Source organism: Echeneis naucrates, chromosome 8 (genome assembly GCF_900963305.1).
Source record: "Echeneis naucrates chromosome 8, fEcheNa1.1, whole genome shotgun sequence".
NCBI lineage: Eukaryota > Metazoa > Chordata > Actinopteri > Carangiformes > Echeneidae > Echeneis > Echeneis naucrates.
Genome location: NC_042518.1, coordinates 10806939 through 10821695, shown reverse-complemented (window position 1 = coordinate 10821695; position 14757 = coordinate 10806939). Strand labels below are relative to the sequence as shown.

Sequence of the window (14757 nt, the reverse complement as noted above, 5' to 3'; positions counted from 1 at the left end):
TGCTTATATATTTCTATTTATATTTTATTTGTTGTTCTCAGTTTTTTTAGAACAGAACTTCACAAGCTCGTAAGCCTCTTTCTTTGAACAAATTGAGAGCAAAATCAGCTCATGTCCCTTGCAGTGATTCTCCATTAGTTTCACTGGCTTTATCTACCTTATGTCCTGCATATCTTAACCCACCCACCAGTTTTTTCCTGTCTTACAAACTTGCTGTTTGTTTTACATTCACATTTTTCCAGATCGGTTCATTCTTCATGATCAACCTATGCCTGGTCGTCATCGCCACCCAGTTTTCAGAGACGAAGCAGCGGGAGCACCAGCTGATGCAGGAGCAAAGGGCACAGTGCCTGTCCTCGTCCACACTGGCCAGCATGGCTGAGCCGGGCGATTGCTACGAAGAGATCTTCCAGCTGATCTGCCACGTCCTCCGCAAGGCAAAGAGGAGATCGGCAGCCTTCTACTACACACTGAGGGGCAAGCCCCCGCCAACCGGTGGAGGCAGAGGTAACAGGCGTGCTGGAGGGAATGTGAACGGAGAGCGGCATCATTCAAGGCACCCAAGATGTGAGTAGAAGGACCTCAGCAAATGATATCTAAATCGGTCTTATTTGTGCAACACTGACGCTGACCTTCTGACAGCTGGATGGTCAGTTAAAATACAGCCTGGACACAAACTGGGTTTGATTATAAGTATGGCTGCATTTTGACACATTTATTTTTGGCAATATTAACCTCTAACCTCCAAAAAAAACATTATGTATTTTTGTATATTTGCATGGCAAATGAACTCTGAATTTTATCCACTGTCCTGTTTATATTCCCATTTTCTTTCCGCTCCTACATCTGCACCTCTCCAGCATCCCATTGTCCACATCAGAATAAGCAAGACCATGGCTCTCAGCCTCTAGCCAACTCCATCAGTCTGTCTGTGCCTGAAAATCCAGAGGACTGCCCCATATGTAAACTGTCACTGAAAGACGGGGCAAGATCTGTGGGAGACTCTGCCACCGAGGAAGAAGATGAGGAGGATACTGTGAAAGAGATGGGAAAGGAGGAAAACCACTTAGAGGAGAGGGTGGATGGGGAGATTAAGAAGAGGAGGTCATGTTTTGGAAAATGTCGGGACCTTTGGAACGATATGAGGAGGAAACTTTGGGGCATTGTGGAAAGCAAGTACTTCAGCAGGGGCATTATGATCGCGATTCTCATCAACACCATCAGTATGGGCATCGAGCATCATAACCAGGTAAGCTGTAATGATCGGTGCAGTCACACAAACATTATCGCAAGCTCTTTGTGCGGTGATAATTTCTTTCTGCAAATACATTTGATCAAATTTAAGTCAGAAGCCTCGTATCTTAATTTGCTGTTGTTGCTGTGGGCCGCAAACTCAAATCACGTCTTCTGTGCGTTTCATATTAAAAGCATAATATCAAGAGGCCCCTTTAGGCCAAAATCTTCTAGGTCTTATTGAGCAACTGCTGTAAAGAGCGCTGCAGTTTATTGACACCTGGCTTTCATATAAAAAGAAGAGCAATCATGTAGAAATGATCGCCATCATTAATCAAAGAGGAAAGGAAGAGTAAGAACTGTAGTTAAAAAGAGGAAATCATACTGATGCAGCAGGACAAGGTTTTATTGATTGATTTTTTTTTTAAGTAAATCTATACTTGGTGTTAAATTTTTGTATAATATACCCTGTATAATATACACTATATATAATTGAAGTGAGCCTTCCTATACTGTACACATTGCCAAGACTGACTTTTAAGTGAGTGCCGGTCATAATCTTCCCTCTCACCGCTCTCACTCCCACAAATCACCACAGTCTCAGCAGATAAATAACTACTACTGCTGATGAAGCATTGCCGCTACAAATATTATAATAGCAGATGACGTTTAGAAGGACGAGTGTGGGAGTCGAGCATCACTGCCATGCAGTTTCCTGACAGAGATGTAAACATTTAGCCTAGCGGTAGACGAAACCGAGCTGGCTTTTAACATTGGCCAGGCTCCTCAGAGGCAGACAAGGCAGGTGTCTGAGAGCGAGAGAGGGAGAAGCCTGCCAAGAATACACACACACGCACGCATGTATGCAGACAAACACAAAAACGTGTCAGCACACACTTACAATACACACCCATATGTGTCCAGTATGTGCGTGCACACAAACAAATCCTTTTTTCTTTTTTTAAGTTTTTGCGCATGCACCAACAGGAACACATGCAGGCACATACAGTCACAAGCTGTTACATAAAACAGCTTTTTCTCTTTCCTTCATTCCTCTCTCTCTGTCTCTCTGTCTCTCTGTCTCTCTCAACACATGTCATTCTGATTTCTCGCCTTGATTTTTTTCTCTCTTTTCCTTTAATTTCTTCCTTGCTAATTTTACTTCCACTTCTCGTGCCTTAATTTCTCCATAAATCCCTCTGTGCACCTCCCTTTGCATGTTCCCTCGACTTCCTCCGTCCCTTGCTGTCTTCCTTCCTTCCATCCTTCCTGCCTTACCCCAAGTGTCTCATCTACTCTCTGGCTCTGTTTTACCTCCCTGAGTTTCACTGCCATCTCTTCACTTTTCTATCCGCCTCCCCCTCTTTCTCTGTGACTCCCTCTCTCTCTCCCTCCCTCCCTCTCTCATCCACCTACTCACTCTTTGACAGTGTACAGAGTCGCTGCTTCTCTCATCTCCAAAGACTCTAAAAATAAACGAGCTTTTTGGGGGTGGGGTGGGGTGAGGGAGGGAAAGCGAGGCAGACGCTGGTTACACAGCAGTTTTTCAGCTCAATCCCCTGTGTGGTTCTGTGCATGAGCAAGTGTGTGCGTTTCGAAGTAGGCGTGCATTCAGGAACATACGTACACATTTGCATACACAAACCAGGCAAAGCTCTCTCAGTGTGTCTTCTGAGTCTTTCTCCCTCCGCAATTTCCACAGGCTAGAAAACAAGCAGTGGTACAAGAACGTGTCGCTACTCTGCAGAAGAGAAGTCTAATTCTCTGTGAAAACAGACAAACCACAGAGCTGCCTTATTTGGACCTAGAAAAATGTTCACATCATAAAGTGTATTGCTCATCAAAGCTATGACCTTGGAAATTGGGATTGTGATCTTTGTCACAGTGTTGTTTTGTTTTTTTAGTCAACAGATTATGTGACATAATCACATACTTTAAAGACAAACTGTCCATTTGCACAAATATAATCTGTGTTTGGATATGTTTGTGAGGGGGAAAAAAAAGTTGGCACATTGGAATTCAAGCTTGGAAGCTGCAGCTCATTCATTCATATTCAGGCAACATGCACAATTCTGACAGGGTCCACACTTGGAGAGGAAAACAGAGAAAGACACATGAGTGAGGCTGAATATGTGAGATAAAATACTCTACAGGAAAAGGAAGCAACATAAGAAAACATTGGGATAGGAATATGAGGAAAACGGGGTTAGGGACTGAAAGGTAATGGAGCAAATGAGAGAGAGGAGAAATAGCAAGGAGCAGGTGTAGTGATGGTATTTTGTCTGAGTTAAACTGTGATGTCAAGGGATGTGATGGTTCTGTCAATAGCAATAAATCTCATATCCTGTGTTTGTACTTTAGACCAGAGGGGGAGATATAGGTCAAGGTTAGAACAAACTGAAGCGATAAAACTTATTTTGTCTGCCTATCTGTCTACAGTCATCCTTTCTTTCAGTTTTTTTCTACGACGACTCATCTTCAGCAGTAGTTATATTTGTGCTTCTTTACATTTTGGATTTGTGACATTTATACAGGCAAACCAATCTGTATTCCAATCATTGGCCCAGTTTGGAGCTGCAGAGCTCAAATGAGTCTCAGTAGACTGAAACATTGCTGTTAAAACTGAGCTTGTGAGATTTAGGAAGGTTTTATGATCTTATTTCTTTCCCTTTCCTCTTTCAATCGTACTTTACCTCACCTCTAATCAAAATTATTCTTTCCACTCTGCTCATTCCACTCCCAAAATTATAATCCCTTTTGCTTTTTCCTCTTTTTCCTCTCCTTCTGCTGGCTTCTTCCTCTCCAATCCCCCCATTTCTGATTGGCAAGAGGATATTGATTGGGAAGAGACATGTCCGCCTGATAATAACACACCAAAATAGAAAGAAAAAAAGGAGGGAGAACGATGGGGCGGCAGATAGATTGGGAGAAAGAGTGGATTAGAGGAGGGGGTAGGGCTTGAGAGTGCGTTTTTGTCGAACACGGTTCGCTAACTTTGGCAAAGCCGGCTGGCTATTTGGAATTCACAGGGGGTATCAGAGGAAGTATCTGATCTATACTGCACTTAACGCACTGTATTTGCACAAAGCCCGCTGCTGCACAAATGGAAATGAACCCAGGATTAACTAGAGCAAGAGTGTAGGTTTGTGTTTTGCGTGTGGTCCGTATCTTAGCTTTGTTTATCTTTGTCAGTTTCAGATATCATGCTCTCCTATTCAGCCACACTTTGACACCATGTGCTCCACAGGCAATACATGTTCTCCGTTACTTTTGCACTTTGCGCTTCTTATTAGTTGATGTGAGGTTTTTTTTTTCTCCCCCCTTTGATTTACAGCTTCGTTTCAGAGACTGTGTTGAAAAAATTTCCTGTGCTTTTCATTTTCTTTCCTACTGCTGTGTGTGTTGACATGTATCAGACATGTATTTTAATTTTATTTGCAAGGTAAGGATGAGGTTTCCCTGACCAGATGACTGACAGTTTGAATGAAAAGTATTTTCTACACAGGCAGAGGAAAGCAATCCATGCACATTTGTTTTGTCTTTGCAGTGGCACCGGCATCACTCGTTGCTGCAGCAGTTTATCAGCTATGTTTTTATCTCTTTTTCTGCAGCTGCTTCTCTGTCTATCAGTGATCTGAATGTCTGTACTTCTAACTCGCCTTATCTTTTAGCTACCATCCTTTTTGCCACCCAGTCTACACACACTTCCGTATCTTACTTGCTACCCTAATTTGTCTTTTCAACTTCTGTGACCTTCCTCCAATCCCTCTGCCCCCTCCCCTGCCTGCCCCTCTTAACCCAACCCAGCCTGAAGAGCTGACCAATGTGCTGGAGATCTGCAATATTGTCTTCACCAGCATGTTCACACTGGAGATGATCCTCAAGCTGACTGCTTTTGGCTTCTTTGAGTACCTGAGGAACCCCTATAACATCTTTGATGGCATCATCGTCATCATAAGGTTTGTAATAACTGTGGCCAAAAAATCCTGGGCTTTGAGAGTTTTCTTCTGAAAATGTTAGAAAAGAGTGAAAAATCCCATAAATGGTGAAAAATTAATGGTGATTAGTAAAACCAAACCTCAAATAATTTTAGGTTGGCGTGGTCTTTTTTAAACTTAAAGTTTCCTATGACCTAACATAGAAAAAACAATGAAAACTCCTTTCATTCACATTCACATCTCAAAACCAAATTCAGTGTCTGATACACACAGCGTCTTCTCATATTTTTAATAACTGTTATGTCTCAGAGGTCTACGGAACCTAAATTGACCTGAGACCCCCATGTGCACCCTCGAAGCTCAGCTGGAGTTTTGTACCAATTGGAGAGCTCACCAGAAGCATCAGATCCACAGATTGACAAAACACAGCCAGCAAGAACAACCACAGCTGGAATGGCCATTGGGCATAACAGTACAAATCCTCATGGACCACATCAATCACAAGCAATCCATAAAAGTTTACTGATTTCTGGTCCTGTCATTGACAGCATCCTGCGTATTCCCCATGAAGCTTTACATTTAACCAAACAGCTTGTTTTATGTCACTCGTGTTTGATAAAGGAACTATGTAGTGGCACGAGGATAAAATATGCAGCAGTAGCAACGTTCCTTATCACGGCAGCATGTATTATACGGCCACAGACTCAAAATGCCTTTATCTTGAAAATGTCTGTATTGTTTATTTACGATAAAAGTCACCTTCTTCTCTTATCTGATCTTCTCCTATTTGTCCTTTCTGCCCTTGGTGTTGATTTCCATTTATTTTTCAAATCCTACTCTCACCATACTCATTAATTATGGAAAATTCATTTGCTTTGAATTTCTCCACATCCTCCCATTTCTCATTTTCTCTCCACTTCATGTTGTTGTACACATATGTATACATCCATTCAACGCACACCAGTGTGTGTGAGATAATCGGCCAGGCAGATGGCGGTCTGTCCGTGCTCAGGACCTTCAGGCTGCTGAGGGTCATTAAGCTGGTGAGGTTCATGCCCGCGCTGAGACGGCAGCTGGTGGTGCTGATGAAGACAATGGATAATGTGGCCACTTTTTGTATGCTGCTTATGCTCTTCATCTTCATCTTCAGGTAACACATGCGAGTGTTTGCTGTATACGTACCCTGTGCAGTGCGGTGCCTGATTGTTTAAGAGCCTGGGACTGGTTGTTTCGTCAGCGCCACGAGCCGTGATAGATAAGATGTGGTAGAATATCAGCAGATTAAGACAGAATATAGCCGCCCATCACGGAGCAGACAGCCAGAGGACTAAACACGGTTACACAGAGTAATAGAATTAACTTCTGATTATTATAATCTTTCCCCATTTTTTCCAAAACCGTGGCATCAATGATTTCCTCTTTGACCTGCCTCCCTGTCTATTATTAACCTCTACCATGAAGGTTGTGAGTATCTTAACTTGGTTATCGGTCAGCACTGTGTGTGACGGAAATTCCATTAAATAAGACAGATGAGAAAGACGATAACAACAAACTGTGACGAGTCAGATATAGAGATTTTAAATTTAGCGCATTGTGATAAATTAGTTTAATTTAAAACTAATTTTATTTTTAAGACCTTATTGGAGGTACAGCGTTCTTTTCATTTACATGATGTCAGCTCATAGTCACACAGAGGATGACTTGTCCTAATATTTTTCTACATCATTCAGTAAATTACATGCAACAATTAAAGAGGAAATATAGCATTTACATTGTACCTAAATGGATATTGCAACACCGATGCTGAAGACTGTAATTTACAGAAACATAATCATTCAGCCTAATCAGTCCTCTTGTTAATATCCCAGAGAAACACGCACACACATTTTAACAGCAGCAGCTCTTTCCTCTTACCTCTCAGGATAGCATTAACAGATTTATTCTTATTTTAATAATTTATTCTAATTGTTCCGCATGCAATGATTTTCATATTATAGAAGAGTTCTACAGCAGCATCATGCTGTTGGCATTTTTGTGACCTCCGTATATCTATATATACTTATGCGCACCTGCCAAACCTAATGTTTTACAAGCCTTTATTCTGGCTCATAAGTTCATGTACAGCTCCTCTCAGCTAAAACTTTAACAGGTAAAGTCTTTCCATATCTCTTTGTCAAAACTGTTTTTTGAAAGCAGCTGACAAAGTGAGAAGAAGAGAGTTAAAGGACAATGGAAACAATTTGAAATGAAATAGTCAAAAAGATGTATTTATTAATTTGATAATAATTGTATGTATTAAGTGTCTTATTCTCTCAATCTCCGTCAATCTTTTCAATGCACATTTCAACCACCTTTATGGATTATGTTCTTATATATGAGAGTGGCTGAGGAGGAAAGCTTTTCTGTTTTGCAGTATCTTGGGGATGCATATATTTGGTTGTAAATTCAGCCTGAAGACAGAGGCAGGAGACACGGTCCCTGACAGGAAGAACTTTGATTCCCTCCTCTGGGCCATCGTCACTGTCTTTCAGGTACAGCAACTTAAAACACATATCCACTTTCAAACAGATTAACCTGTGAACCATTTTTAATTCTTTGCACCTGTGTCCACATCGGTGTCTGCCATGTAAAATGATTCCTGCTCCACTCTGTTTGCTGTAGATTCTGACTCAGGAAGACTGGAACATGGTGCTGTACAATGGCATGGCCTCCACATCGCCCTGTGCTGCTCTTTATTTTGTAGCTCTAATGACATTTGGAAACTATGTGCTCTTTAATTTACTGGTCGCCATTTTGGTTGAGGGTTTCCAAGCTGAGGTAAGACGTGGGTAATAATCTTGATTAAGGACATTGGGCAGTATACGTTTAGGCAAAAGACAAATTAATAAAATCAAATGTCGTCATGAAATCCTTCTTCATCTCCTCTAATAACCTCTGTATTTCTTTTTCTCCCCCATCAATTTTCCTTTTTTCACCAACACAGGGCGATGCAAACCGCTCTTACTCAGACGATGACAGGTCTTCCTGTAATTTTGAAGAGCATGACGGGCAGAAAGACTCTCTGCATCTGTCAGGTATTAAATGCCTTACAAGCCTTACAGCATTTTTATTTATTTATTTTTTTTTAAAGATTAATTTCACTGCTTCCTCTGAAGTAATGTGGGTATTTTGGCCCAAGCTGTAGTTTGTTTAATGGCAAGCATATACTATATGTATTTATGACTTCACAATCACTGTAATGAACAACTTTTGAACTAAGTTTTATCATGGAGATGTGAGTAGCCAACATAATTAGCTCAGTAAATACTCAAATCTGACCACCTAAAGAAGTTGTTTGGAATGTTAGAAAAGTTGCTAAATTGTGGCCGATGCCACTTCCCCTCCCACTCTTCTCCCTTTTTGTCATAAAACATAAAGCATCATGCGGTACAGCGTTTAGCAGCACATCAGGGAGGTTTCTGATCATGTCTGACCCCAGTGCTCCTTAGCCCAAATGTACTCTTTAAATGGCAGTTTACCTCAATGAATCATGGCAGAAATGTAAATCTTCCTTGGGACCTAATCAACCAAAATATATGTATGAGAACAGACAAAGCCCTGACAGCTATTATTCACTTTTAAAAGCGCCTGTCTGGCTCATGCAAGACCTTTCTCTACAAATAAATCCTTTCTCTGTCAGAGCTGGCCATAGCATTGTGAGAAGAGTTTTATGGTGCACTCTGATGGGAAAAATACAATTTTCTCTCTGTGTAGCAAGAACAGAATAAGGAAACAAGCAGAGCAAAAGTCTTTGTTTAATGCTATATTTGTAATTTCTTCATGTGAATGTTTTCACCACTCTTTCACCGCCACTGTTATCTTGCTTCCCTTTATTATTTCAGTCTTATCCTTCTTCTTTCCACTCTCTCTTTCCTGCAGACCCAAAGATCTGCACACTGACCCCAAATGGGCACTTGGACCTATCTTCCCTGCCTGCTGGTCTGTTTCCAGGAGAGAGACTGACTTTTGCCCTTGGCTCAAGGAAGAACAGCGTTATATCTCTTGGCAGGGCCAACCTGGAGCAGAGGGCTGTGGTACGTGGAAATAACTGTAATGAGACAGGAAAATACATAGCTGCTGTGCTGCTTGTTAGTTAGTTATTTGTCTGACAGGTCATTGCAGTTTGATGTGACAGAAACAATTTGAAGGAAATATGATGAGTGATCCTTCCAAAAATCACAAAATAGATCATAACCATTTTGGTATTCAGCGATACCTGGATCACATTTAATCAGTGGCAAAAGCTTTTTCTTCATCTTATTAATTCTAAGGACAATAATATGCCGCAGCACTAACTGAGGCTATGGCATTTTCTTCAGTAAAGTCTAAATAAGGGCTCTCCTTATAATCAGTAACATATGATTATATGGTTTATCTGCCCTCATCCCTTTATAATGAGGTGTGTGGTTGTCCAATCTTTTTTGATTTTTTTGATTTTGAACTAGACTACCAGAACAGAGCTAGACAGGATATGGGTCAGGATTATAGCTCTCTCCCTCTCTCTCTCTCTCTCTCTCTCAGTATCCAGGTCGGGGCTATCACAACTGGGGACGCCCGGTGTCTCCACAGCCTCAGGCCTTGTGGGCCCGTCGTTCCAGCTGGAACAGCCTGGGAGGTGGTCACCCCTGCTCTTCGTCATCTCCCTGTGCTAGTCCAGCCTTCACCCCCACCTCTGCAAGGCCCTTCTATGGTTACGGCCTGGGTAGTCTGGGAGGTGTGGTCGGAGGAAGCCTTCGTGTCCGTGGTCCTCGCGCCTCCTCATCCCCGCACCACCAACTCGAACACATCCACCCAGATGAGGAGGAGTCTCTTCTCTCCCCACCCGTTCACTCCCTTCACCTTCCCCATCCCAAGCTCCCGGGCCACTTTGTGCCCAGGAGGGACCGCAGAGCTCTGTCACTGGAGCTACCCAATCTGCTGCAGGTCCCAGGACCCCTGCACCCTCTACCACTGCCACATCATCCACTGCACCCGATGGCGCCCCATGTTCACCACAGAAAGAAGAGTTTATCAGGGGGAGTGGTGATCACTGGTGGTGTTGGGCTCGACAGTCTGGGTATCTTAGGAGGGGTCCACCAAGACTGTAATGGGAAGACTCCATTATGTCAGCTTCTGCAGCCCCCTCCTAGACAACAGACTGAGCAGGTTGGAGGGGCACAGCCCCAGAGCCAACTGATGGCTGACGTCTTCCCTCAAGTTAATGCACGCAGCAAGGACCAGGAAGACCTGGATGATGACATTGAATATGTAGGCTATTGCTGTGTGTGTGTGTGTGTGTGTGTGTGTGTGTTTGGGAGGGAGGGAATTGGTTAGTAATAACATTAATACAAGCTTGGTAAATAAGGGAAGTAAGGCTATGCAATCATACCATTTAATTCATATAATACAGTCTATTTCCGAAGACACAGATAATCATAGCTCAAACAGTGTGTAACAAAAAAATCAAACAAAGAAACACAGTTTTGCTTTGTGATTCTCAACAACTAAATCATTAATATTTGTTTTAAAGTACAAGACTTTGCATTTGCGATAATCTCCTGCTCTCTTGTGTAGTATCTTCAGATACTTTGCGTAAAGCCTGCACTCTCTATCACCTGGGCCTCATGGGAGTCCAATTGTTTTCATTGTAAACAAGTCTGTGTGGGATAGAAACAAGGTTAATTAGAAAGGACTATTTAGACAGCAGGGGAGAGAGCTATACAGATGGTAATGCTGGAAGATGCTCCAAGCTATTGCCACAGAAGTGTTTCACTTTCCTGAATAATTTAGATAGAGTGTAAACGGGGCAACACGGCGGCATAGGTTTAGTGCCCCACAATAAGAAGGTTTGGTTCCTGGGTCTGGGGCCTCTCTGTGTGGACTTTGTTTCCTGGAGGAAACGCACACACACACACGTGATAACTACCCTACTCTAAAGTAAAGTAGGGTAGTTATCCGTCTTTGTTTGTCATTGAGTGCTGGCGAAAGACTGGCGACCTGTCCAGAGTGTACCCCACCTCATGACCCGGAAATAGATAGGCGGTAGAAGATGAATGAATGGATGAATGAGTGTAGACAGGAAATGTCTCTGTGTGTCTTTTTGTGTTCACTGCTTGTGTGTGGTGCATGGGCTCTGGTCGTGCATGCCCTGATGTTTGTGTGTGTGTGTGTGTGCGCGCGCGCTGATATATGAATTTGTTGCAGAGCCTGTGCTTCCGCATTCAGAAGATGTTAGAGGCGTATAGACCCGACTGGTGTGAGACCAGAGAGGATTGGTCTGTCTTCCTATTCTCACCACAGAACAAGTGAGTCATCGCTATCTCCTACTCCGCTCCGCTTTCCCTTTTTCATCAAATGTCTGTGTGCACGCAATGCTTTTAGTGCTGCAGTGATTGACTGCGTCAAAAGTGCAACAAATTAAAATTTGGACAGCTTTGGAGGCCCAGTCACTCACACACACATTATCTACTGGCCACAGGACATAGCTTGCCAAAGCAACATCACCCACCTCATCAATAGGAAGGACAGGTTGCCAAGCTTCCACAGAGAAGGACTACATTAGAGTATTGATCGTCAACTTGCAAATAACAAAGGAATATTTTCTCCCCCATCCGCTCCTGGTGGAAAAAAGAAACAGGGCACATGGTGTACATTTACTATGTTAGGCTTCCCATGAAATTTGGCATCGACATATATCGACGTTGTGTCAAAATCTGCAGAGGAAAAGACTGAATAGACAAATTTGAGTTTTCAAGTAAAAGGCAATCAAATCAAATGTGTCTTGCAAAATGGTTCTGAATAAATTCGATCCCATTCCCAGTTGATTCATTCTGCTTCTTTTCAACTGTTCCAATAAACACTGCAGTGTGGATATTTAATTGCTTTTTGGCAGTACACCATGTCACATGCTAAGTTTTGAAATGCATATTCAGTGTTTAGTATGTCCCATCTCTTTCTGCTTGTTTCTCCCTCATCTCTCTATTCTGTTTTCTCGTCAGAGCGTTGTACTCGGAAGTCTAGTGCTTCTGAGAGTGTAGTTGAATGTAATTTGTTTTGAATTAGGAGTGTAAACAGGGGCTGAATGAGGCTATCTACTCACCAATATACGAGGAAGCTCCCGTGTACTGTCAGGGAGCTTGGCTCGTGTTCTAATTATATGGAAGAATTTTTTATTTTTTTTAATTGTCTCTCATGTCTCTCCTCTTGTTCCAGGTTCAGACAGATGTGTCAGTCCATCATAGCTCATAAGCTGTTTGACTATGTGGTGCTGGCCTTCATCTTCTCCAACTGCATCACTGTAGCTCTGGAGAGGCCCAAGATATTACAGGGCAGCTTGGTAAATCAGCAGTGTGTGTGTCTGTGTGTGTGATATGGAAGCCACAGCTCTTCTTTGCAATTATTGTGAGGCAGCATTTTGTATTCTCTGAGGATGAATTCAGTTTTATTATCTAAGGTCCAGTAAGTAAGCTTTTAGTGCTCCTAATTACCCAATCTCTCGCTTTCTGACTGTCAACCCTCTTTTTCCCCTCCCCCTTTGTTTGTCTCTTCAGGAAAGAGTCTTTCTAACCATCTCCAACTATATCTTTACGGCCATCTTTGTGGGCGAGATGACACTCAAGGTAACGTTTTACAACCTGTTTTACAACCTGTCTCTCTGTTACTGCCAGAAGCACTTTTTGTGTGTGTGTGTGTGTGTGTCTGTCTGTCTATCTCCTGTGTCTCTCTGATGGCCCTCTTCCTAAATCAGCTTCACCTCTTTGCTCACACTACCCCTTCCCATGTTTTTTTGGAGAATAGCACAATGATGCAATGTCATTAATTCGTGGCTAAGCTTATCTTAGGGATGTGGTCTATCTCCAGCACCGCCCCTAACCGCTCCAACGTTGACTGCTTCTTTTTTAAGGCCGCATTTCTCCTTCCTTAGGGTCCCTCTGTTCTCATCAGTCCTTTTTTTTTTAACTCTGTCTTGTTTCCCCCCCCCATCATTTATTTTACTTTCTCTGCTTCCCTGTCTCCTCTACTGTCTTTGTGTGCTCTGCAAAAGGCTCTGGCACAAGTGGGCCATCAATTATGAACTCCCACAATCAATTATTAACCAATCTCAGCCCGTCAATGAGCCACAGACTTTTCGGCCCCCTGGCCATGCCGTGCATGTCTCCTCTCTATGTCTCTGTGTGAGCCTTGTTTCTGTGTAGTTTGTGCTGGTGTGTATTTGGTTCTGTAGCATTAATCTCTCCATATGATTCCACAATGAGGTTAGATGCTCTGTGCAAGTTGTAGCTAAATAAAAAGACGCAGCACATTGGGGCTGAAGAATGGGCCAGCACGTTTCACAACTTTTCAGAGTTATCATGAGCACAATTTTTCACTCACAAAATACATTCACTTCTTATTTCCAAAAGTATATTACACTGAGGTATAAAATCTGAATAATTAGATCCCCGAACTCACTTATAGCTATTGTACATTTGCATTCCATTTTGGCATTTAGACCTAACAGGTTTGCCAGGCATTGATCTGTCAAGCATCTTGATAAGTTTGCATGCTAACCCCCACGCTGCCTCTGAAGATTTCCAGGGCAGTTGGCAAACACCTTGAAATGTCAGGGGCAGATTGTTTCCTACAGCTTCTTAGCTACTGCTTTAAGCTTTGTGCACGTGGATTACAGTGCCAGCACTCTTCTGTCTCTGTGGTGTACTCCGGCAGGTATAAAGTAGCATCATATGTGAAATAGTTTCACAAAAATCTCTTAGCACAACACAGAAGCATTAGAACCTCTGTACTTCGCCCCTGAATGTCAAAAACACTAATGCCCAGGGGTTAAATTCGTAACCTGGTTCTCCTTTCCTCCTGATCTCCTTAAAAGCAAAAAAGCATGTAAGCTACTGCTGCCATAGACTTTAAAGAGGATGAAAAAGAAGAAAAAGGAAAAGAAGAAGAAGATGAAGAGGAAAGGGCAGCCATACTGTTTAGTGCTTGTTGCCGCTTACAAAAAAAAAAAAGAGAGAGAAAGAAAGAAAGAAGAAATCTCTTTCAGTCAGCCTGCGGGTCAGACACAGCAAAGTGATGGATAGATGGCAAAGTCAGAGAAAAATAGGTCAGAAGCTGAGAGGATTATCAACAGAATCTTAACTAGTTTAATATTCTGCTTTAACAATGTTTAACAGTTTTAGCACAAGTTAGTTTGTGGAGGTTTGCAGTTCTGTTAGCTAACTGTTACCTTAGGCTAGCTCTCAATCTTTAGTCAGAGTTCAGCTAAATGAGCTCGACAGCAACTACACCGTGATTAGCACTGTGTTGGTAGAGCAAAGGGTTGTCTCCACCTGTTAGATTTTATTTGTAGTGTGCCAACTAGCGTGTTTGATGGTGTGTGCGTGTAGGCACACATGCCGTATGTGTGATAGATCAAGCCAAAGTCTGCCTTGTGTGCTCTCTGGCCAAAGCAGATGTCGTTTGAAAAGGCTTGTATGTACATCTAAGTGTGTGTGTGTGTGTGTATCTGTCTGTCAAGAACATTGTTGTGTCACCAGCCAGGTGAGAACATGTTTGAGTGTGTTTGTGTTTGACA

General features: G+C 42.5%; 1 protein-coding gene across 1 annotated transcript in view; it reads left to right on the top strand.

The window, feature by feature from the left end:
• cacna1ia (calcium voltage-gated channel subunit alpha1 Ia) overlaps window positions 1–14757 on the top strand; it is a 95671-nt gene that overhangs the window by 53261 nt on the left and 27653 nt on the right. Inside the window, exons 8-19 of the mRNA XM_029508051.1 lie at window positions 243–567; window positions 861–1249; window positions 5041–5192; window positions 6136–6321; window positions 7585–7702; window positions 7833–7988; window positions 8155–8245; window positions 9090–9244; window positions 9732–10457; window positions 11394–11494; window positions 12402–12525; window positions 12740–12808. Of these exons, the coding sequence (XP_029363911.1) occupies window positions 243–567; window positions 861–1249; window positions 5041–5192; window positions 6136–6321; window positions 7585–7702; window positions 7833–7988; window positions 8155–8245; window positions 9090–9244; window positions 9732–10457; window positions 11394–11494; window positions 12402–12525; window positions 12740–12808 (2592 nt within the window). The remainder of the gene's footprint in view (window positions 1–242; window positions 568–860; window positions 1250–5040; window positions 5193–6135; window positions 6322–7584; window positions 7703–7832; window positions 7989–8154; window positions 8246–9089; window positions 9245–9731; window positions 10458–11393; window positions 11495–12401; window positions 12526–12739; window positions 12809–14757) is intronic.